The sequence below is a fragment of the Hylobates moloch genome, unplaced genomic scaffold (genome assembly GCF_009828535.3).
Source record: "Hylobates moloch isolate HMO894 unplaced genomic scaffold, HMol_V3 SCAFFOLD_1, whole genome shotgun sequence".
Classification (NCBI taxonomy): Eukaryota; Metazoa; Chordata; class Mammalia; order Primates; family Hylobatidae; genus Hylobates; species Hylobates moloch.
The window spans coordinates 183478096-183504165 of NW_026652276.1; the positions used below are offsets into that span (position 1 = coordinate 183478096).

Here is a 26070-nt window from a genome sequence, read left to right on the forward strand (position 1 = left end):
TGGTAGATAATAACAATAAGAGGCATTATAGAAAACCACAAGATTTTAGTCTGAGCAACTGTAAAGGATGGAGCTGCCAGGAACAGAAATGGGGAAGTCTGCAGGGGAAGCCTGTCTGGAAAGTTTGTGAGGAGTGGAATGGAGTGGGGTGGGAGGCTGGAATCACAAGTTTTAAACATTATAAGTTCAAAGATATCCAAGTGGATATAGGCATTTGAATATTAGTCTGAAGTTCAGGAAAGACATCTAGGGCTCAGAAATACATTTGAGAAATGTGGAATACAGATGGCAATGAATCCATGGGATTAGATAACCTAGTAAGTTTATGTGCAGCAGACTTTTACAGAAACAGCCCTGGCACAAGCTGGCCTTGTAGAAGTTGGAGATGAGGAGGAGCCAGCACAGTTGCGTCCCACCCATCCACCCTGTAATGATGTCATTCGAGAGGTGCCAGTGACACTTTATGGTGAGGGCAGAGATTCATTCCCATTGCAATAGATACTTATTTTAGATCATGTTAGATATAGATTTGCTTTTCCTTGCTTCTGCCAGCAATGGTATTTTTGTTGAGTTACTGGATATCTTAAAAAATCATCATGGTGTTACACAATGGTATTCTACAAAACTTTTCTTTAACTTAGGAAGACACTTGACAGCAAAATGAGGGGGTGATGACTGATTGAAGCCTCAAATACTGCATCTTCTTGGAGATACCACCTTATGAGAGTGGGGTGTTGTGATGTAATTACAGTGCGTGTGTGTGTACCTGTGCATATGTAGATACCCATATGCATATAGCAAAATAAAATGAACTAGGGCACAGATCGAAAAACCTTTTCATTTGTTAGCAGTGTGCTGCCCAAGTTTGAGGAATCATTTATGGTCATTTAAATTCATTAGAGTACTAGTTTGCTATGATTATAAACCTTTAGTTGGGCAGAGACTAGTTTTACTCCCCTTTTCCTTAGAGACACTAATGATCTTTTTTAAAAATTGTGGGTACATAGTAGGTATGCATATTTATGGGCTACATGAGATATTTTGATAGAGGCATGCAATGCATAATAATCACACCAGGGTAACTGGGGTGATAAAGGAAAAACTTCATCCGAATTAAATTTAAAGCAGTTTAAGTAAGCAACGAACAATTTGCGAATCAGGCAGCCCCCATAATCAGAGCAGATCCACAGAGACTCTAGGGGTGCCTCCTGGTCAGAACAAATTTATAGACAAAAAAGGTAAAGTGATGTACAGGAATCAGAAGTGAGGTACAGAAACTAGTACTATAAGACTGGTTACAGCTTGGCATTTGCCTTATTTTGAACACAGTTTAAACACTCAGCATCTATGAGTGGTTGAAGTATGGCGGCTGGGATTGGCCAACACTCAGCTATTGTTATGGGTCCATACTATTAAGTTAGGTATACATCAAATATAGATTATAAAAATTCAGTTGTAGAGGATTAATGAAAAGACCACTTAAGCAAGCAGATTCTTCTCCTAGCTCATTTTTTAATCTATTTAATTTTATGTGGTTTGGTTTATGGGGACCCTGGGTAAGGAGCATACTCTAAACTCTTGGTATTATCCTCCCAATAGTCATAGTAATAGTCTCCCTGGTGCACTGTATTCTCTCAAAGGTTTTAAATACTTGCACGCAGCCATCTCTAGAACGTCAAATGCTCTCTTTTCAACTGGAATGACAGAAGCTGAAAGAAATGTGTGACCATGAGGACATCACAACCTATGAATGACATGCTGAGACCAGAAAACCAAAATGATGGTAACTGAGAGTGGCGCTAAGGCCCTAAGTTTTGGTCACATTCTCACCTAAGTGAGAACCTGGCCAAAAACGAGAAATTTTTTGAACAAAATTATGGAAGGCCATTATTTTGGACTGAGCTTATGTACTAGGCCCCAACAAACCAAACCAAACTAAAATGGAGTCACTCGTGCTAAATGTGACATAATCAAACTAAGGCTTTAAGAAAACACATAGCTCCTAGAACAGACCAGGTGTTTTTTCTCCTGTAAACAGGATGTTCCAGCATAAGGAAGTAACCTCTACTCAGTCCTTATTCCCTCCTTGCAGAACCCACTGTTCTACAAGTGGGTTTCAAAACTATGTAAGTTCATTTATGATAGTGATGGTAACATCAATGAATAAGGTTTTGGTCAATCTCTCAAAATTGAGAAAATTACCAAAAGTGGGGAATTGTTAAAGCAAATTGTTAAATATGGCCTGAGAAGGACTCCATACTTCTACATTTGAGTCCTTGTGGATGAACAGTAACCTAGCTTAATAGTCAGACAAAACTGAAAACCTAACTTAATAGTACGCACCTGTAACAATGGCTGAGTGTTGGCCAATCCCAGCAGCCATACTTCAACCACTCAGACTGCTGAGTGTTGAAATTGCATTCAAACAAGAAAAACACCGAGCTATAACCAATCTCACTGTTTCTGTTACCTCACTTCCGATTCCTATACGTCACTTTACCTTTTTTGTCTATAAATTCGTTCTGACCACAAGACACCCCTGGAGTCTCTGTGAGTCTGCTGTGATTTTGGGGGCTGCCTGATTCGTGAATTGTTCATTGCTCAATTAAACTCCTTTAAATGTAATTCAGATGAAGTGTTTATCAAGGGCATTCATCCCCTCAAGCATTTATCCTTTGCATTACCAACAATCCAATTGTACTCTTTTAGTTATTTTAAGGTGCACAGTTATTTTTGACTGTAGTCCCCCATTGTAGGTCTCGTTCATTATTTTTATTTTGTACTCATTAACCATCCTTATTTACCCCCTGCCCTCCCCACTACCCTTTCCAGCCTCTTGTAACCATCCTTCTACTTGCTATTTCCATGATTTCAATTATTTTAATTTTTATCTCCCATAAATAAGTGAGAACATGCAAAGTTTGTCGTTCTGTGCCTGGCTTATTTCACTTAACATAATGACCTCCAGTTCCATCCATGTTGTTGCAAATGATGGGATCTCATTATTTTTTATAGCTGCATAGTACTCTATAGTGTGTATGTACTACGTTTTCTTCATTCATCTGTTGGACACTTAGGTTGTATCCAAACCGGGGCTATTATTAAAAGTGCTACAATAAACATGGGAGTACAGATGTATCTTTGATACACTGATTTCCTTTCTTTTGGGTATATACCCAGCAGTGGGATTGCTTGGTCATATGATAGCTCTAGTTTTAGTTTCTTGAGGAACCTGGAAACTGTTCTCCATAGTGGTTGTACTAATTTACATTCCCACCAACAGTGTATGAGGCTTCCCTTTTCTTCACATCCTCACAGCATTTGTTATTGCCTGTCCTTTGGATAAAAGCCATTTAAACTGGGGTGAGATGATGTCTCATTGGAGTTTTGATTTGCACTCCTCTCCTGATCAATAGATTCTTAATTATTTCAATCTCTTTGTTAATCTGATAGAATTCCAAATTCCATCTCTGTGTCGTCTTGAATTTCCTTAAAACAACTATTTTGAATTGTCTGTCTGAAAGGTTACATATCTCTGTTTCTTTAGGATTGGTCCCTGGTACTTTATTTAGTTCATTTGGTGAGGTCATGTTTTCCTGGATGGTCTTGACGCTTGTGCATGTTTGTCTGTAACTAGACATTGAAGAGTTAGGTATTTATTGCAGTCTTCGCAGTCTGGGCTTGTTTGTACCTATCCTTCTTGGGAAGGTTTTCCAGATATTTGAAACAGAACTTGGGTATTGTCATCTAAGCCATATCTGCTTTAGGGGGCACCCCAAGAACAGAAACACTGTGGTTCTTGCAGACTCACTGAGATACTACCTTGATAGTCTTGGATAAGATCTGGAAGTTCTTATCCACAGTTCAAGATGAGATTTGGGCGGGGTCACAGCCAAACCATATCACTTTCCCATTTTCTGCAAGAGGCAAGCAACTTGTGTTTATGTTTAAAAGTTTATCAAACGGTCCACAAAATTATTTGCTTATATTTCTGTCCCATTCAGTAATGTAATATCATATTTTTTCAGTGACTCTAACCTGTTTTAATTTTTGTTTAGAGATTCTTCTTTCTGCATACTGATAATGATAAACAGCTGTTACTTGCCGAGTGCCAACCATGGGCTGGACACTTCCCTAGGAGCATTTCCAATGTCATCTCTGTTTGCTATGATTAATCCTGGAATAAGGAGGCAATGCCTTATACTCAGTAATAATCTTCCCTGGAAAAAAAAAAGCCTCCGTTATCTACAAACTGTTTTTCACTTGTAGATAATTATCCATTTTCAGCTGTCCTGACATTCTTAGTCAGGAAGTGGACTAATTTTCCATGGGTAATAGATACACATAGTAAACTTTAGTCTCATCCCCCCGTGACTTTCTGTGTGAATCCAGGAAGCGGAGAATGATTCCAGTTGTATCTCAGCTTAAGGTAAAACATCTCTTTCTGTATTTTATCGAAACAATTATATGATATTTTACTAACAGGAGATATTTCAAAAATTAATATATTTTCAAGTGTGTTAATGTCGCTGCTTAACCTAGTGGCTAAAAATTATTTTCTTCCTGCAGCTAAGTCAAAATTTACAACAACCATGACAGAAAGGGCAAACAAGTTCCTACGCTCTCCAAACACTATTTTACTCCCATGGTTACATGGCAGAATTTGCTGATGAACAAATTCTGCTTAAGCACAAAGACTTTGTAAGTTCTCTGGAAGCCAAAGACTTTTTGTGTAAACAGCAAAGTCCTTATTTTCATTTGTTAGAGAAAATAATTCTTTCAGAATGCGTCATTTACAAGTAAATTGTGTTGGTGATAGTGACTTTTAAATTTCTATCGTATATGGAATAAATTTATTCAACCTGATGAAGCCAACTATTAGAAACCTAGAAAGGCCCTGATATCATGGATAACTATGAAAGTTGGATAGGAAAGACCAATACTTTCATGATGAAAGCAGGGCTGGTATTTAACATGCTGCGCTGCTAGAGTTGAGACCCTACTGTGTCTCCAGAGACCCTAAGCTCCTGCAGACGTGTTTTCAAAACACTGAAGGAAGCGGGGTTGGAAAAGAAGCCAGGAGAATGTATAATGTGTGAAACACTATTTAGCTGGAATAGTTCTGCTTTTATTGTGTATCATGAGGTTTCATTTCTAATTTACTTGAAGCAAAGGATTTTTTATCTTTCAAAAAATATTTGAAAAATCATTGCCTGCCTATCACATATCCCTTTGGGGGCTCAGCTAGTAAAATAAAACTGGAAGAGATGTACAATAGGTCTAAACTTTAAGTCACTGAGAACTTAGGTTGGCTTGATATAGGAAATACATTCAGTAATCCAGAAGAAATTTCTTAAGTTTCCTTTAAAATAGTGATGTAGTAATGTGATTATTTTAGTGAGAGACTTTACTAATTACTAGGTATATTTGCTCTTTTGAAAATCTTAGCATAACTATATGCAAAACAGTGAGCTGAGAGTTCACAAGGAGCACCAAAAAGAATACTATGTGCTTCCTGTTCTAAATGTTCCTAAAGCTACTGTAAATTAGCTTGAAAAACAGGAAAGAAAATAAGTGACATGAGGTAAGTGCAAGCACTATGCGGAGAGGATGCAGAAGCAGAAGTGATCACATTTTGTCAGGAAGGGAGATGCTTCAGGAGAAAAGACGAGATCTCAGCTATCCTTGAAAGACAGGTAGAATTCTGAAGCACAGAAACAGTGAAGAAAGCACTCCTGGCCTGGGTGCAGGATGAGCAAAGACATCAGCAGGGTGGAAAATCAGGCACTAGTTAGGAAAACAATAATACGTCTAATTTGGCTGGAGCATGGGAGAAAAATGATGGATCAGATTGTAGAGGGATTTGACTGTAAGGTCAAGATGGTGACACTTAATCCTTACAATAAGGCAAAGAAAAAGTCAAAGTTAAGTATCTGCACTCTCCCTCTGCCACCTATTAATTGCTCAGTTCTGTGTCTGCACCTATGAGGTGATGATGGGATACTGGGTGGGAAGGAAAAGTGGAAAGAACTCTGAAGACTGCTTTACAAAATAATGAAATGGCCAAAGAGATCAAGGAGAAGACGGACAAAGATACAGAGAAGAAATATATAGCTTGAGGGTGGGAAGGCCTGTTTCTGAGGAGATTTTAAAAGAGGGAAGAAAGAGGTGTGGGAGAGGCATCTGCTGTGATGAGGAATTTGGGGAAGTTTTGATGCTTGATATGCTGTGGAACTCATGCCTCCATTTCCTGAAGGAGACTTCAGCACAGCCATATTGCTTTCCAAGGCTTTCGTTTCCTTTAGGCTGTGTTGAGATGGGTTTTTAGGTTGGAGGGAGAAGGCTCTGTTTTATTCAGTTCACAAATTATCTGTACAGAGCAGGGGTTTCTCCAGTGATTCCTTGAGGTGGGGGACCTGGGAGTGGTGGGGTTGGTGGTGATGATACGGTGAAGGGGAGAACAAGGAGCTTTCACTTTGCATCCCTCATCTCTATATCCACCACATCCAAATTTTTTCTTCTTTGAGACAGGGTCTGGCCTTTTCACCCAGGCAAAAGTACAGAGGTCTGATCTTAGCTGATGCAACCTCTGCCTCCCAGGCCCAAGTCATCCCACCTCAGCCTCCTTAGTATCTGGGACTACAGGCATGCACCATCGTGCCACCTGTAGTCTTTTCTTTGTAGTTTGTTTGTTTGTTTGTTTTTTAGTAGAGATGGAGTCTCACTGTGCTGCCCAGGCTGGTCTCAAACTCCTGAGCTCAAGTCATCTACTTGCCTTGGCCTTCCAAAGTGCTGGGATTACAAGCCTGAGCCACCATGCCTGGCCTCAAATCTATTTTATATATAGTGCTTCTGTGTAAGACTGCCACTGGGAAAAAGTGATAAAAGCAATTTTAAAAGGTGGTAAAACGGGCCGGGCGCGGTGGCTCACGCTTGTAATCCCAGCACTTTGGGAGGGCGAGGCGGGCGGATCACGAGGTCAGGAGATCGAGACCACGGTGAAACCCTGTCTCTACTAAAAATACAAAAAATAAGCCGGGCGTGGTGGCGGGCGCCTGTAGTCCCAGCTACTTGGAGAGGCTGAGGCAGGAGAATGGCGTGAACCCGGGAGGCAGAGCTTGCAGTGAGCCGAGATTGCGCCACTGCACTCCAGCCTGGGCGACAGAGCGAGACTCCGTCTCAAAAAAAAAAAAAAAAAAATGGTAAAACAATCATGGTAGGCAGTGAAGTATCCCTGAAGTATTATGAGCTGAAAAATGTTTTATTAGTATAAAGTGAGGTTCAGAGAACTTAAATGACTTGAATTTTGCACAGCTAGAACATACAAAGCTAGACCTAAGACCCATTTTTACTCAATCACTCTCCCACCCAATGATCAGGTTTTTTTTCTTTCCAAATCATTAAGATTTAAGATATTTTGAGCCTGTCCATTCTTAGTTGTAGCCTTTATAGACAGCAAAATTCCTATCTTCCTAATCTGAGGTTTAATGTCAGGTAATTCTTGTGCCTCTTTATTTTGTATTTTGCTACTCAGATGTATCTGTTTGCCTCCACCTGGATTGTATAGGCTGAAAGGAGGTAAAGAAATTTTGCCTCAGAAGGTGATAACTTGGCATTAGGTTCTAACCTTGTTGCTTATATCTCCTTTTTGTTTCCCCTACATCACGTACATACCAGATGGAACAAAGGCGAAAATATGATTACACAAACCATCAAGGTACTGGGAAAAAACACAGGAGACGTATTTATAACCTCAGAAAAACAAGTCTTTAAGGTATGACACAAAATCCTGAAGCTGCAAAGGAAAAGGTTAATACATTCAAGCATATAAAAAAATTAATTTCTACATAGGGGAAAAAACTATCATAAGCAAACTCAAACAAAATACAATAAACTCACAGGAAGATTTTTGCAGTGCATGTTGTACACAAAGGCCTACTTTCTAAATGTATAAAGAGTTCCTATAAATGTACAAGAAAAAACTAAACTTCCCAATGGAAAAAATGGGAAAAAATGTGAGCAGAATTCACACAAAAAATAATTACAAGTGGGTCTTTTGTACTAAGACCCTACATGTACTAAGGCTCTACAATTCTAGCTTCTGCATAGTTGCTACTTTAACATTTGCCCTACATACGTGGCCTGCATACACCTTGTTCTGGAAAACTTAATATATTATGTCTGAGTCACCTGCCTTCTTCATCTCCTCCTCCCTCCTGAGGGCACACTTTTCAAATGCCAACTAACTAATCTAGAGTCTACACCCCCACTGACCTTTATCACCCCAGTGCCAGGTTCCAGACAACTAGGGACAGACCTCATGAATGGGCCCAGAGCCCAGTGAAATAATTCAAATTAGCCAATCCTAAGCCTGCTTACCCCCACCTCACCTATTCCTTATCTTGAAAACCACAATAAAGGCTCTTGCCCACAGTTCAGCCCTCTCCCTCTGTCTTCTGACCAACCCCACTACTTTGCCATGTGACACCCTACTCACCACTGTGACATGATATGTCCCTTCCTTCAGGAACAGTGAGTAATAAACTATCATTTCAATGACAATTATCCCCTGATCTGTGTACCTTCCTATATCTCAAATTTCCTATTAATATACATTTTAAACAGTAAACATATGAAAAACTCCATTCCACTTATTTTAAGAAAAATATTTTAAAAGACTATGATGAAATAACTTTTTTTTTCCTTGTCAGAGTGACAATGGTCAAAAAGTTAGATGGCACACAGTGCTGGTATGAGTACAGAGACACTCACTTATTACTGGTAGGAATACAAATTGCTACAACCTTTATCAAGAATACCTTGGCAATAAAAACAATTTTTAGATACACAAACCCATAACCCATCATTCAGCCATTTCACTTCCGGTTATATATCCAAAAATTTTTAAAGCAGCATCTTTTTTTTGAGACGAGGTCTCACTCTCACCCAGGCTGGAGTGCAGTGGAGTGATCTCGGCTCACTGCAACCTCTGCCTCCTAGGCTCAAGCCATCTTCTGACCTCAGCCTCCCAAGTAGCTGGGACCACAGGCATGCGCCATTGCATCCAGCTAATTTTTGAATTTCTGTAAAGCCAGGGCCTCAGTTTGTTTCCCAGAGTGGTCTTGAATTCCTGAGCTCAAGCAATCTGCCTGCCTCACCCTCCCAAAGTGTTGGGATTACAGGTGTGAGCCACCATACCTGGTCTTAAACCAAGATCTTGAAGACATATTTGCATGCCTATCATAATAGCAGCATTATTCACAATAGCCAAGAAGTAGAAGCAACCCAAGTGTCCATCAGTGGATGAATGGATAAACAAAATACGGGGTGTGTGTGTGTGTGTCTGTGTATGGTAGTGCATATATATGGTATATTGTATCTATATGGTGTGTATATATATGTATACACACACAATGAATTATTATTCCATCTTAGGAGAGGAATTCTGACACATGCTACAACATGAACCAACCTTGATGACCTTATGCTAAGTGAAATAAGCCATTTATAAAAAGACAAATACTGTATGATTCTCCTTACAGGAGGTATATCTAAAGTAGACACATTCATGGAAACAAAGTAGGAGAAAAGGGGAATTGGGGAGTTGTTTAATGGGTGTAGAATTTCAGTTTTGCATATGAAAAAGTTCTAGAGGTTAGTTGAACAATAATGTGAATATACTTAACACAAATGGTACACTTAAAAACAGTTAAAATAGTAAAATTTTATCACAAACGTTTTGTCTGAATGAGCAAATCCACTGATCCAGCAATCTCACTATTAGGAATTTGACCTTTTAAGATGATTACTCCAGTATAAAATGATGCATGTATAAAGTTAGTCACTCTATCATTATCTGTAATAGTAGATGACCGGAAATGACCTAAAGGTCTCATAATAAGGAACTAGTTTTAAAAAGCATTTTCCAGTCATGCCTTGAAACACTATACAATGAAAAAAATAAAAATTGTATATATGTGTGAAAAAAACAGTGTGTATATTATACTACCTCTTACTTCTTTGTGTATAGATGTTCTACAAGGCTATATAAAAGATTGTTAATTATAGTTGCCTCTTGGGAGGGGGAGTTTAGATTTATAATGGGGTAGAAGGTTGACTTTTCATTGTTTATATTCTGCACCTTCTGGATTTTGTACTATGTATATATTTTATATATTAAAATAGCTTTATATAAATAAAACTAGCCCCATGGCTGAATAAATTTTATTACAATTTTATTATGATTCCCTGATACTCTGTTCCTTAACTTCCCAGTTTGGCTTGTATTTCACTGCTTGACCACTGAGAACCTGATCTTGCTTGCCTAATGAAAACTTTAGTAATTGTCTTGTCTTAGCTAACTTTTCTGGGTTGACTCCTGCTAACTCATTTAACTGATTTACATGTAAGTCTGGTTACCAGATGGACAAATTCCCAATCCTACTCCCTTCTGTTTATTTGCCAAGGAATCTACCCAACAGACAGTACCCTCTCTCTGTCTACCTATATATTAATACATTTTTTGTTGAAAAAGGTATTTTATTTTAATCCTTAAGCTTCCATCTTTAGTCCCCAATGTATTAAAATAGTGATTGCATTACTAAAGGCACTGTTTTACAAGATGCATATTCACCTACTAAGAGCCACGAGCTTTCCAAAGCCAACCTTCTCTCAAGGGAGAAAATACTATTATTTCTCCTAGCACTTATTTTGAAGAGCAACATCTGTTCAGCGACCATTTAGAAAGCCAGTATCAAAGTTAGATTATTATTTTTAATATTTAATCAAGTTGCTACAACAGTAGTAAACAATGAAAAATAAAGAGGTGATTAAAACTGTATTAACTATGTAATTAAACACACGTGCACATACACACACAAACTAGGATCTCATTATGTCAGTAAAGAACTAGAAAAGGATAAAGGAGAAGAGAGGCAAATAAACCACACGAACAGGGACAGATGGGCCACTGAGGGTAGGGCCACTGCTACGTTTTCCTCCCATTCTTAGCCTTGGGTCTGGCATATTGTAGATGCTCAGGAAAGATTTTTCAGAATGAGTAAAGGAAGATAATCTCACAGATTGCATGTGAGGAGGTAAAGGACCAATTTTTCTTTATCTTTCTTCTTCTCTGTCCCCTTTTCAACATCCTTCTGACTCCCTCTTACCACTAAGCACAGCTTGTTCAAATAGAGTTGTTCTGACAATACCCCAGATTCCTGGCCAAAATCAATCTCCATGTTTATCATTTTAAAGGTGCCAAGAGGAAGACACCCTAACACAGTGCCTTCTTTCCTCTTACCCTGACCTCTTCTGCAGTGTACAATGTAACTGAATTGAGGGGTATTAATATACTTTGCAAAGTGGAATATGGCCTGTATTCTTATAATCTTAGTGTCAATATTCAATCTTTGTAAATAGATTTAAGGTATGTTGATATCTCAAATATTTAAGTGCATTACAAGGTCTTCTTCCATACTGGAAAAAATTTTAAATTTCCACCCCACTGTCAGAGTAAAAACAATAATAACAAAAATATGGGAACAATAGAACTTATCTGTACTGTTCAATAAACTATCCATCTCTTTAAAGATTCTTGACAGCCAAAGAAAATCTTGAAAAATTATTCTTGCAAGGGTGCCTGGATGTCTGAAGGAAAAGTGAAAACATGCCAATAATAGCAAGATTTGCAGGAAGGTTTATAAAAGAAACTTAGTCATTTTTTAAAACACGGCCTATAAGTACAGCTGTTAGTGAGGGGTGATAACTAAGGAGAGGATGGGGAAACATACTAGAAATATTTAAACAGAGTGTACATATTTATCTTTGTTTTAATACACAGTCGACTTTAAAAGTCAAATTGTAAAACCTAAAGTAGCAGTGTTTAAATGTGTGAATGTCAAGTGAACAATGTCAAGTGAAATGCGCGCTGAAGCAGGAAACGGAAGATTGAGTTCCAAATTCCACCCTGATGTGTAACCCAGGGCAAGTCTCAATCTTCCAGAATCTTTAAGATGGAAATAGCAATATCTCAAAACTCCTATTACAGAATCATTCTGAAAAGTAAGTTTACATACTTGAAACTACTTTGTAAGCTCCTTGAGGGTGGGGTTCTTATCTTTTCATCTTTATAACCAGTTACTTAAGGGATAAAAAAAAATAGAAAATATCTAATTCCTTGAAAAAAATTTGAAATGTCATTAGGGATTATCTCAAGAAGCTCATTAGTAACTCTATAGAGGGTCCAACCTACAAAATAAATGAAGCTTTAGTAGCGTTGGCAAAGCACCAATACATTCAGTAATTAAAACTTTAGACCAGGTACAGGGGTTTACGTAATCCCAGCATTTTGAGAGGCCCAGGTGGGTAGATCACTTGAGCCTAGGAGTTTGAGACCAGCTTGGACTCTATGGTGAAACTCTATCTCTACATAAAATACAAAAATTAGCCAGGCCTGGTGTTATGTGCCTGTGGTCCCAGCTACTCCAGAGGCTGAGGTGGGAGGATTGCTTGAGCCCAGAAGGTAGAAGTTGCAGTGAGCTGAGACTGTGTCACTGCACTTCAGTCTGAGCAACAGAGACAGACCTTATCTCAAAAAAATTTATTTAAAAAACCAACGTTTATTTATCTGGTACCAGCCTCAAGAGAACAAAATATATAGAAAATAAAGCATCTTTTGAATATGTGAATATCCTCATAAAAAAGATAATTTTACAAGTATGAAATTAGGTAAACAATGGCAGCACCTTTTTTTAACTACACAGTGGTAGACTGTGCTGTTAAATATACATAGGTATCAAGTTGCAATTCTTTCAGAAAGCATTCTGAATACTGTATCAAGAACCTACTGTGTCTACTACACCTCTAGCCAGAGACTTCCCCCAGAGGCTCAGATCCACATACTGGACATTCCCTTCAGACCTGTTGCTTCTTCTGAACTCTCATGTATGGTGCCATAATTTGGCTGATTTCCTAAATCAGAATGCCAAGCATCAATTTAGAATCTTTTCCTCACTCACTCCATCCACTCAGACACTAAGTCTATAGAATTTTAAACTTAACATCTCTCCTAAATGTATTCATTCCTTTTTTCCTCATTGCCACTGCCACCGTGCGTCTCTCTTCACATCTTCATCACTGAAATGGCATTCTAACTGGTGAGATGGTAGGAATGGAAAACACAAATTCAAGAGATAGTAACAAGAGAGAACCAACTGACAGAACCCAGGTGCAGAGTTAGGTTCCGGAGAAGGATAATGGATTTAGTTGTGAGTATGTTTAGTTTGAGGTACTTTGGGGTCATCTACATGAAGATATTTCAAGTATGTGCATACATGGGTATGGGCAAAAAACCAGATTCATAGTGGACCCTGTGTATATGGATGCAACATCCCCTTTCATGTCTTACTGCCTTAAAAGCCTTTCTAGACTGTCTCATCCCACAGCAGTCAAGCCTCCATTTCCCTTCTGATAACACTGCTTGTATCTTCTGGGTCCAAAATCATATGCCTTTTGTTGACATTTAATATGTCAATCTTCTTGTTCACAAATAATGCTTCTAAAGAATATGAACCTTTTTATGCTTTATGTGCATAAATTCTCATGGTATCTAGCACAATCCAGTACACAGGAGGTGCTCAAAACCAAGGAGGAGTTGAAGGGATGAATTTCAGTAGCTTTAGCAATAATGATTATAAACATCTAGCACAGTGCCTGGCACATAGTGAATGCTGTATCTTTTATCTTTTAAATAAAGACTTGATGTCCAAAATTATTGTTCACAAGGTTCTTGACATCTTAATACTCATCAAATCTGACATGCAACTGAAACTTGGACACAAATGCTGCTATTACATATTTTGTAAGAAGTACAACTGTTCATGGTTTTATATATAACCCGTTTTCGTGAAAAGGTCATATATTAACAAACAATCCATCTTCATCATTGCCTATGATGATTTGTATACATCCACATTCTACTTTTAGTTTCATATTCTATTTTGATTTGTAGTTTTACTTCCTCGGTGTCTCCCTACAATGTTTGCTCTCCCTTTTATGCCTCCCAAATGCAATGCTCCTATGCCTCCTTTTCTCCACCCCTTGGCTAAGTCAGGTCAAAGACTTACTTAACAATGATTGGCACAATAATTATTTTCAGGAAATAAAGAGAAGGGAAGAGATGCCTGGCTCTTGGTAAAAAGCAAAGAGCTAATTATTTCGCTTAGGTGAAATAATTTAATGTTTTGGTTTTGGCTTACAGCATTAAGACAAAAATGATTTTACGGCCTCCAAAGTCTTGGAAAAGTTCAGCATCTGACGCACTGACCCTTGACAAGTGAGGTCACATTTATTGTGAGGTCACAGTGCTGCTTTACATAAGCACATACAGACAGAAGTAGAAATCCTAACTAGGGAATACCATGAAACCTATCACTTATATTAACCCTGGACATGTGACAGCATCTAACATAATACCCATTGGAGTGTATGCTGATTCAACCTCTTTGGAAAACTGATTGAAGGTCTTTACTAAAGCTGAATATAAACCTAGACTATGACAGATTAACCCCACTCCTGCGTATATACCCAAGATAAGTTCATTCTTAAGTACAAGGCATGCATAAGAATGATCACAGAACCTTATTCATAAACTTCAAAACAGGAAATAATCCATTTTTGTAAACAAAATAGAATGGATCAACAAATTATGGTATATTTACACAGTAGTGAGGTAGGACGCAGAACTTGACTTCGGAGGCGGGGCTTGGACATCACACCAAATTGAGGACTAGCTAAAACAGATGTGAGGCAGAAGCACCTCCCCGATTAGACACCAGTGTGCCATGTTAGTTTACCATTGCCATGGTAACACCAGGATGTTACTGTCCCTTTCCATGGCATCAACACGACAACCTGCAAGTTACCACCCTCATTCTAGAAATTTCTGCATAAACCAGTCCTTAATTTACATCTAATTAAAAGTGGATATAAATTGGAGTGCAGAACTGTCTCTGAGCTGCTATTCTGGGTACCCAGCCTATGGGGTATCCCTGCTCCACAAGGATCAGAACCTCTGATGCTGCAGTTCACTGCTACTTCAATAAAAGTTGCTGTTTAACACCACAACCCTCTCAAGGGCAAGCCTCAATTTGGGGGCTTGACTGTCCTGTATCATAAGGATACTAAAAAGCAATAAAAAAAAAAATGGAACTACTGCCACACATAATGCTATTAATGAACCTCACAACTATAAAAGTGAGCAAAAGCAGCCAGACACAAAGAAAAACATACTGTATGACTCCATTTATATGATGTTCAAGAAGAGACAAACTAATATATGATAAGCCAGTATAGTGGTTATCTTGGGTGGGAGCAATGACTGGGAAGGTCTCGGGGAGACCTCAGGTTCCTGGAAGTAGATCCTGATCAGACTGAGAATATGGTGGGAGAAGAGATAAATCAAAGAGATACATATTTAAAGGAGATATTTAACTCTCAAACTGACAAAGAGAATACAGATGATTGGGAGAAGAATGACAAATTCAGTTATGGACATGTTGGTTATAGGCATACGTAAAAAACCTGATCTGTATACACTTAATATTTGTGAGGTTTACTCTATATGTTATACCTTAACAAAAAAAAAATATAAAGAAAATGGGACAGGATTAAATATCCAATAGGACAAAAAAAAGTCTGGAGTATCAGGCCTCATAGTTAGGCAGCAACGGCCAATTTGGGGAGCAGGTGTCCCACATTAACCCACACAGCCCATTGATGGGAGTTGTGTGGCTTGGTTTCCGAACATCACTTAATCACTTTTTTTTTTTTTTTGAGACGTAGTTTTCACTTGTCCAGATTGGAGCGCAATGGTGTGATCTCGGCTCACCGCAACCTCCACCTCCCAGGTTCAAGCAATTCTCCTGCCTCAGCCTCCTGAGTAGCTGGGATTACAGGCATGCACCACCACACTTGGCTAATTTTTGTATTTTTTAGTAGAGACGGGGTTTCGCCATATTGGCCAGGCTGGTCTGGAACCCCTGACCTCAGGTGATCCGCTCACCTCGGCCTCCCAAAGTGCTGCGATTACAGGCATGAGCCATTGCACCCAGCCCCAAGCATCACTTTGAACATTCATTCCAAGGAGTGAATTAACACAGTGTAGTTCCTGCCCTGTTAGGTCTTATTGCTTAATGTGATCATAATGTCAGTGGGGAACTCTAAATTTTCTTTTTCTTCTTAAAAAAAATAAAGGGATAGGTGTGCAGAATGCGGTTTGTTCCACAGGTCTACGTGTGCCACGGTGGTTTGCTGCACCTATTGACCTGTCCTCTAATTTCCCTCCCCTCAGCCCCCAGCCTCCCAACAGGCCCTGGTGTGTGTTGTTCCCCTCTCTGTGTCCATGTGTTGTCAATGGAACTCTACATTTTCTATGCAAAATATTTTATGCTGATTAGTCAAGTGATGTGGGAAGAGTTGAGAGGTTGGAGAAACCCCTGTGAGCTGGCTACTCAGGCAGTTCCCTGAAGGACATGAGATTTCAGCCAGGATCTCAAAGGTTAGGAACAGACCCAGAGGTTGCAAAGTGCAGTCTATGCAAGCATTTTGTTTGTTTTTTTAGTATGAATGGCATAGCTTAAAAGCAATGGAGGCAATATGACTAGGCAGATTGGTGGATAGCCATTATCTTACATCATGTATTTTGAATTTATGCCAGTTTCCTTAGACATCTGAAGTTATTCCTTCTAAATGTGGGAGAGTCCCTGCTGAGGGGAACAACATAAAGAGTAGATCCTGAGAATCTAAGTGAATGACTAGATTGTAAAAGTAGTTTGGGTATAAATTGCAGAGGCCTGTGAATGTCATATTGAACACATTCTTCAGGCAATATGAGACAAGAGCATGACACCCATGCATTGCAACTTGGCAGTGCTGGGACAACTGTGCAACTAGCATTAATAACAATGCATAAGCAGCTTCTGTGTTTTCCAATGTTATGCCAAGCAACTGGACCCTTGGAAGTGGATTTCTAACTGCTTTCCTTCAGTTGTCATCTGCACTTTTGCCATTTTTGCAGATACAGTTTCTGTTTAAACAACTGAAGGAAGACAAAGTAGGTTAAAAGACAAAGACAACTGAAGGAAGATAAAGTAGGTTATACACAGTTGTTAAAAACTTGTGAGACCCATAAATTTTAGAGTAATCCTAAAAGAATTAGAAAATAAATTTACAGATGCCAATTAGGAACAATATCTTAGCGGTGTTGTTATGGAAATAAAGTTTTCTGAAGCCAATAATTCTGAATATTCCGAAAGTTTGCAATTTATCACTGTTTTGAGGAGGAGTTCTCAGGCAGTAAAATTGCTGATATTGACACTAAAGAGTAGGTAGCACAGTTCTTTGAAACTATTATTGAAAGCTCTTGGATATAATTATCAGAGGCCTGTTATACCCAGCAATTAATAACTATAAATTATGCATCCATGTATATTGAGAGATTCTTGAAACATTTATTAAAGATAGAGGATCGATATGCATGAGAAGTTGTCCTAAGTTCTTTAATTTTGCAAAACAAACCTTAATCTTTGGCTTAGAAAACCTTGAAGATAATCTTTACTATTAGCATAACTTTTGCTACAAATAAACTCAAGTTGTTGTGATTTTTACTGTTATGGCTTCTTTATAAACTGGTCTTAAGGTCACTCTGTGAAGAGTGGCTATATGCCAAGATAGCTGCTTTTTAGAAGAGCCCTGACGGGCAGGGCGTCAGGTTCCTGTGTGTCAGTCAGGTGAGACACAATGACAACAATGAGAAGGTGAAACCAAACGCATGAAACAGAAGAAATTTATTACTTACAGATCTGACAGCTTAGGGGTGCTGATGGGGAGCGCAGATAAGTCTGGAGGTAGCAGGGAGCTCAGCAGTGGGTGGGGAGTGAGCGAGCAGCTGTGGGAGCTCACCTTTATTAAGGTATATGGATATTATCCCTCCGGTCTTCTCACAGGAGTTGTGGATTGGCTGGTTTAAGGAAAACACGCCAGAAGGGGGAAACTTATTTATATGACTCTGGTGTTGACCATTAAGTTTTATCACGGTTAGCAGCTGTGGGGTGTTTTGGGTTTGGGATTAACAGGATGAGAAACAAGTGGGCTATATCTCAACCACATGGGGAGGAGTTATTTTAACTAGTACAAAGATTGGGTATGATTGGGTTTCAAACAACTTAGACCTAAAAATGCATGAGCTTACATCATAAGTGTATGTTGAGTCAATGTCTTTGGTAGCTACTATATCAAACAAATGTATGACACAAGTTTAGCCTTATTTTTGATTCGAGAAGTAGAAATTCTATTGCAAAGTTTGACATATGATGGATTTTGACAGAAATGTGAACTCTTCACTTAAAATATTAAGATTAGAGGAAGGTTATCATGGTTTTAAAAATATAAAGACAAGCATTTGTTTTTCTCCATACCTTTGCCAGCATCCATTGTTTTTGACTTTTTAATAATAGTCATTCTGACTGGTGTGAGATAATATCTCATTGTGGTTTTGACTTGTATTTCTCTGATAATTAGTGATGCTGAACACTTTTTCCTACTTTTGTTGGCCACATGTATGTCTTCTTTTGAGAAATGTCTGTTCATGTCCTTTGCCTATTTTTAAAATGGGGTTATTTGTTTTTTGCTTGTTGATCTAAGTTCCTTATAGATTCTGGATATCAGAGCTTTGTCAGATGCATAGTTTGCAAATATTTTCTCCCATTCTGTAGATTGTCTGTTTACTCTGTTGATAGTTTCTTTTGCTGTGAAGAGGCTCTTTAGTTTAGTTCAGCCACTGTGGAAAGCAGTTTGGAGATTTCTCAAATAACTTAAAACAGAGCTACCATTCAACCCAGCAATCCCATTACTGGGTATAAAACCAAAGGAAAATAGATCATTCTACCAAAAAGACACATGCACTCATACATTCATCACCACACTATTAATAACAAAGATGTGGAATCAATCTAGCGGCCCATCAGTGGGGGACTGGATAAAGAAAGTGTGTTATATATATACACCACAGAATACTATGCAACCATATAGGAGGATGAAATCATGTCCTTCACAGAGACATAGAAGGAGCTGGAGACCATAATCCTGAGTGAATTAATGCAAGAAAAGAAAACCAGACACTGCATATTCTCATTTATAAGTTGGAGCTATACACTGAGCACACATGGACAAAAACATGAGAATCACAGACACTGCAGACTACTAGAGAGTGGAGGGAGGAAGGGGAATGTGGGTTGAAAAACTACCTACCCGGGTACTATGCTTACCACCTGCATGCAATGTGCCCATGTACCAAACCTGTACAGGTATGCCCTGTATCTAAAATAAAAGTTAGATTTAAAAATATGTAAAGATAGATGTAGAAATAGATTTAAATTTGTGTGAATATAAATATTCATGAATCTATTCCCTAGCTCTGTCCACTGAGAGGGGCTAGAAGCTACGACATTCTAGGAGCAATGACCATGCTCAGCATTAGTATCTTAGTTTCCAAATATCATTCTCCAGTAACAGGAACTAGGGATCCTCCAAGAAATGGCTGATTATAGGGCTGGAGCAAAGAAAATACAAGATGAGCCCAGAACACATTCTTGTGCCAGAAAGTAAGGAAGTGCAGAAGGAATCACAGGAGCATATCAGAAGGACAAGTGAGCCTACCTGAAGGGTATACACTGGCCAAATGTGGGACAATGATAGCATGAAAAGGAATGACAATGGGAAACTTAAGTCCACACTGATAAAAAGATGAATAAATAAGGAAAGAAGAGAAAGTTCTTCCTTATAGTAGAAAGCAAGCCACTTAATAAATATAGAAGAAATGATGGAATTAGAAAATCACCATTTGACAACCATCATAACAAGAATTGATCTGGGTAAGTATCACCAACAAATCCCAAGCTTGTAGATGAAAATTTTAAGAGGAGTAAGACAACTACATAGTCTCAGAGTATCTCTTCTTGAGGTGATTATTAATTTCAAACAGAAAAATAAATAAAAGGTAAATCTGGAAGTCACCACTTTAACCAAGTGATCAAGATGAACAAGTCTAGAAATGGGACAAGGCAACATCATGTGTTCCTGGTAGAAGATACTTGAGAAGAATACAAGATTGTGTCTTTATATTTTTACCAAAAATACATAGCTTGAATCTAATAATGAGAAAATCGGAAAAATCCAAATTGAAAAAAATCACAAAATAACTGGCCTCTTCTCTTCAAAGTGTCAATATGATGAAAACTAAAGAAATCTTGAATTTCCTTTAGATTAAAGGAGACTAAAGAGATGACTACTGAATGCAATACATAATCTAGAATTTCCTTTTGCTATAAAGAACATTACTGGGACAACTGGCAAGACCCGAATAAGGTATGCAGATTAGAAAACGGTATTATATCAATGTTAATTTCCTGATATAATTGTACTATGATTAAGAGAATGGGCCGGGCGCGGTGGCTCACGCTTGTAATTCCGGCACTTTGGGAGGCCGAGGCGGGCGGATCACGAGGTCAGGAGATCGAGACCACGGTGAAACCCCGTCTCTACTGAAACCCCGTCTCTACTAAAAAATACAAAAAATTAGCCGGGCGTGGTGGCGGGCGCCTGTAGTCCCAGCTACTCAGAGAGGCTGAGGCAGGAGAATGGCGTGAACCCGGGAGGCGGAGCCTGCAGTGAGCCAAGATTGCGCCACTGCACTCCAGCCTGGGCGGTAGAGCGAGACTCCGTCTCAAAAAAAAAAAAGAAAGAAAAAAAGAGAACGAATATATTTTTAGGAAACACAGTGATGCATTTAGGTATAAAGGGGCATCGTGTCTTCAGAGAGAGAGAAAGAGAGAGGTTGAGAGAACAAGAAGATAGAAAGAAAAGGATAAAGCAAATGCGGTAAGATGTTAACATCCGAGAAATCTGGGTTAAAGATACATGCAAATTCTTTGCACTAATCTTGCAACTGTCCCGTATATCTGAAATCATTTCAAAATAAAAGAAAAAGTCAAAACTGTAGAAAAAGTGAACAATTTAGCAGTTTAGATCCTGTATACACATATATAACACTATTATTTTTAAGATTACTTTTTTATTGCATTCTGTTCCAATTTGGTTTTGCTTCTTGGTTTTTAATAAACTCTGTTTTTGCTTTAAGACTTTTTAAACTTATTTCTTACTATGACTATCAAATTTCTTAGAATGAATAACTTTATTCTATAGAATAAACTTTATTCTATAGAACTGAATAAATTTATTCAGTTATATAAAGTTTATCATCTGAAATTCAAATGTCCTCTAAATCATTTTCTAAAGTATAGCTCTCAGGCATGAAAGGTAACAGTTGAATACGTAGTCAGCCATTACTTTATAAAAAAACTCTCCTCATATATGGGTATTTCCTAAATGTTCATCTTGCTTTTTAAAGTTCACATAATGAGAATATGTAATTCATCATATTGCCCTTTTTGCTTATTTGCTGATAGAAAACAGCAGATTTCAGTGCTCCACTGTAGTAATTACAGTTAGTTAGGTAAATATATATTCTTTCTATCATTATATGACAAGATATTTTTATTTTATGGAAGTAAATGTAGTATATGCAATAATAAAAGAAATCTTCTTTATTTCATGTACCAACCCATGAAATGTATGTAACTGACTGAATATATATGCAAATACTTATGCTACAAAAGTATCAGAACCTACACTACTGCATTGGTTCAGAATTACATGATAAATTTTTGGAAGAAAAGGCAGGGACCATTTTGTTTTAGTGTATCAAGTTGTAAATATCACCTACAGGATATATGTAATAAAGAATTTTGATAATGATATTGGCTTCATTTGAATTTTTAAGTACATGTTGAGTTGGGTTTTACTGTAGTAATATATAAAGAAAAATATACCTCATGCAGAAAAATGAAAGCTGGAGTTTCAGATAAATCAACAAACCGCTCATCTTGAATGTTAATTGTGGGCACTATGGCATAAATGGGCTCTTGATCCTTTTCATCTTTCTCCTCTTCCTCTTCTTTTTCTGTGTCTGTGCTACTGTCTTCCATTTTTCACGATTCTAAAATAAAATTAATCCATATGTGGCTATTTAGGAGTATCTTTACTTATGAAGTAAAATTAATAGAAAATAATAAAAATAAGCAAAAAACAGGAATAAGCTATTCTTCGATGACGCTACAAATCAGGAAAGTTAGCTATAATCTCATTACAAAAGACTGCTTTTTTGCAAAGATACTCTCTATTGTTGCATTCAAATCAATCATTCTTATTTTTAAAAGTATGCTACTGTTGCATTAATTGGAAAATAAAAAATATATATGAATATATACGTAAAATATATATGAATTATAATGAGAATGCAAGTCAGTATCAGCCTAGACATTTATGAAACAAGAAGTCAGAAACCTCTCCAGCTATCCTATTATAGAGGTATCAGAAAGCACACTTTGCTTTCTGATACCTCTATAATCTATACATTGTACATATTTCTGTGGAAAAGTGCTTAAAACAATGTATTGTAATTTACTATTTTTCATATTGTCTACTTTATTGGACTTCTTAGAACAGAAACTGTATTCTTATTTACCCATGTACCTTCAACACCTAGCAAATAACATACTTAGAATGTGTGCTAAAAATAATTGCCAACGGGACAAACAAGTTCTGCTGTTCTTCTAATGTCCAAAGAATATTACAATTGCAAATAGTTTACTTGAATTTTCAGAAATAAAATGCTTAATACTAAATCAATGCAGTAACAATAATTCATTCACTCCTTATTGGAAAGTTAGTTTGTTCAAAACCAAATTCCCACAGGAGCAAAACTGAGGTTCTTCTGTAATTGCTGTGGGCAACTGCTAACACCAGCTTCGAAAATTTTTTTCCTCAAATCATATTGGCAGGGTGACCTACATAATTTGCAGGACCCAGTACAAAAAAACAAATCTGGGATTCCTTGTCAAAATGTCAGAAAAACGTTCTCTGAAAGTTACTAATACATAAAAAGTTTTCCCTTTAAAAATATGTTATTACATATAAAATATAATAGGGATAATAGTAATATGTGAATAGCAACAAAAACTAAGTGAATAGCAATGAATCCTAAGAAAATATTTTTGATGTCACAATTTTATATAATAAAAAACAATAATGTAATATCTTGATTGATCATAAGATTTTTCTGGCTCACTTTTCTGCAAATTAATTTACTAGATCATCAAAATTTATACTCATTGTAATTTCATTTTTAATTGATCAAACTGAAAGTGATGTGAGCTGCTCTTGGGAAATGCAAGATCATAAATAATTTCTGGCAATTTTTAATTTGAGAAGAATCTTCCTGCTCATGCATCTTTCACTGAAGTTTATAAGAATATTTATAGGCTGTGATAACATTTAGATAAATTTCTGATAAATCATTTCAAAATATAACCTTTTGAGCTAATGATTCTCATAGAACAATTTTCTAAAAAGATTTAACTCTTCATAAAAATCAGCTTCCTCTGTGAATTTAATTTTAAATATACATTTATTCAACATTCATTTTAATGTTTCTTCTGACAATTCCTGTAACTTCTGGAGGTTGTGCAATAATCCAAAAGTGGCTTTATGTTTTGAATATACACCAGAACACTTGCTTATATGCATTCTATTGTTGTATGTTCAATTACAAAGAAAAAATAAAATTTAAAATGGTCTTTCTTGTTCATACTTCGTTTATTCAAAGCTTCATAAGCTTTATTCAAGCTTGGAAAAGTATTATTTTCTGTCACATGCAATCATCTTTAACTTCTATTCCTAAACTTATGGATATTTGATTTGCAACATTATAGTAATTTTCAAAACTGGAGATTTTAAACTCTTTGAAGAATTCTAATAACTCCTTGACATGTTTTATTGCAATGTCTGTGTGTTTGCTTTTATTGTGTAATATTTTACTAAAAAACTTTTCTGCATGAGTGCCAATAGTTTCTCTCCTTATTATATGTGCAGATACCACAGAGACAGGTGCTGGGGACAAGCCTCCCATGGTAGGTTCCAGAACTGTCCCCATGCAGGCCTCTTCTTTCTCCTGAGGCCATCACTGATGTAGCTGTCCCTATTACTTTTGCTGTCATGTTGCTTCTGCTGCGATTGCTGCCATTGCTTTTGCCAATCTGCACTCAAGCCCTGGCCTGGCTGCCTTGGGACTCTGTGATATCCCAAACTGCCCTGATGCATGCATTTGAGCACCAGGCCACGGGCCTATTTGCTTGGCACCCACACCCTCTGCACAGCCATCGATTCAGGTCTGTGCATGTGCACACTGCTGCCTGGCCTATCCATGCTGCTCATGTGAATGTTCAATTGTCCCAGCAGACTTTATTTACAAAACTCAAGCTCAAAAATAAAATTTTAAGTATTTAAAAATGGTGACAGCAGGGTATTAAACCAAGTGCAGGGCCCCTCTGAGAGCAGGTCCTTGTGTGACTACGTAGGTCATACATCTATGAGGCTGAAGCTGGCCTTGTATATTAGCCATCTATTTGGTCATGCATTCAAGTAGATCCACAACCGTTTCTAAAAGGACTCTGTCTTAGTCAGCAAGGCCTCCGTTCGTCCAGTTTGGTGACATTGGGATGACTGCCCTTCTGGAGAGAGACTGGGTAAAATGCCTCCATTGCATAAGAGAATGCGAATATCATCATCAGCTCTTTTTGATCTCTGAAATACATGAATCTTTGCTGAATCAACAGAACATTATACTTACACTCTTCTCTTGCCAGAGAAGATAACTGCAATTGTCATGCTTTTAAGGTCTGAATCTTCTGCTGAATATGTATCATTTCTCATGTCAATCTTATTGGATTGGCTGTTCCTTGATGACACTGAGCCTCACTCTATAACATGGAAAGCACGTTCCATCATAAGAAGCCAGAAGGCTTGGTAGGTTCTGGTTCTTAAATGTATTAGTCAGGTGGTCACAGATATATCATTTATTCATTAAATTTACTCCTCTCTAAAATGGGGTAGAATTAGTAAAACAAAACAATAACTAATTTTTATGTTTCAAAAAGATGTGCAGATTAAATGTGATAATGCCTCTGGGACTTGAGCTTCACTCTAGCTCTAATTTTCTGCCAGCTGTAAATTATACATGTACTTGTTTTCCTCTTCCTGCTGCTACAACAATACTTCAGAGGTGGTAACATAAACTTCCATCGGGAAGCTCCAAATATCTGATTGTCCGTTGTTATGTGATGTTAATAGCCAGTGGTATCATTTGACTTCCCTTTCTTTAACACGTTTGCTTTTTTCAATGCCCTAAAGTGTTTTTTTTTTAAATAACTATTATTATTATGGCATTACAATACTTTACATTTGCTAGGTAATCACAGTTTATTGCTTAAATCTTCAAGCAGCTAAAAATGGTTTGGCTATATATTTAAATTTGTTTTGTGAATAAACTAAAATATGTACACTCAAACCTTTCATGGATATTAAATGTGAATGAATATCCCAGAAAAATATTTCATTCAGAACATTAGGCTATATCTTATTTCACTTTTTTATTAAGAAGTTTTTCAAAGGCCGGGCATGGTGATTCACACCTGTAATCTCAGCACTTCGGGAGATGGAGGCAGGTGGATTACCTGAGGTCAGGAGTTCAAGACCAGCCTGGCCAACATGGTGAAACCCCATCTCTACTAAAAATACAAAAAAAATTAGCCAGGTATGGTGGCATGTGCCTGTAATTCCAGCTACTTGGGAGGCTGAGGCAGGAGAATCACTTGAACCCCGCAGGTGGAGGTTGCAGTGAGCCAAGATTGCACCATTGTACTCCAGCCTGGGAGACAGAGCAAGACTCTGTCTCAAAAAAAAAAAAAAACCAACAAAAAAAAAAAGAAAGAAAGAAAAAGTGTTTCAAATATAAACAAAAGTAGATTAGCACAATGATTCCTCAAGTACCCATTAACCAGCTTCAACAAATATCAATTCATGAGCAATTTTATCTATAATCCTTCCACTTCCCCT

The 26070-nt window shown here is 37.6% G+C and overlaps 1 protein-coding gene across 3 annotated transcripts in view; it reads right to left on the reverse strand.

Moving 5' to 3' along the window:
* Positions 1 to 26070, reverse strand: part of CCDC146 (coiled-coil domain containing 146) — a 178712-nt gene that overhangs the window by 114415 nt on the left and 38227 nt on the right. For 2 of the 3 annotated variants that reach the window (XM_058425433.1, XM_058425428.1), the window contains exons 1-2: positions 24806 to 24911; positions 21948 to 22114 (exon numbers count right to left, since the gene is read on the reverse strand). In XM_058425433.1, the coding sequence (XP_058281416.1) occupies positions 21948 to 22103 (156 nt within the window). In that variant the 5' untranslated portion in view covers positions 22104 to 22114; positions 24806 to 24911. Of the gene's footprint in view, positions 1 to 21947; positions 22115 to 24805; positions 24912 to 26070 lie in introns of those variants that run through there. The other variant, XM_032761257.2, reaches the window with a different exon arrangement.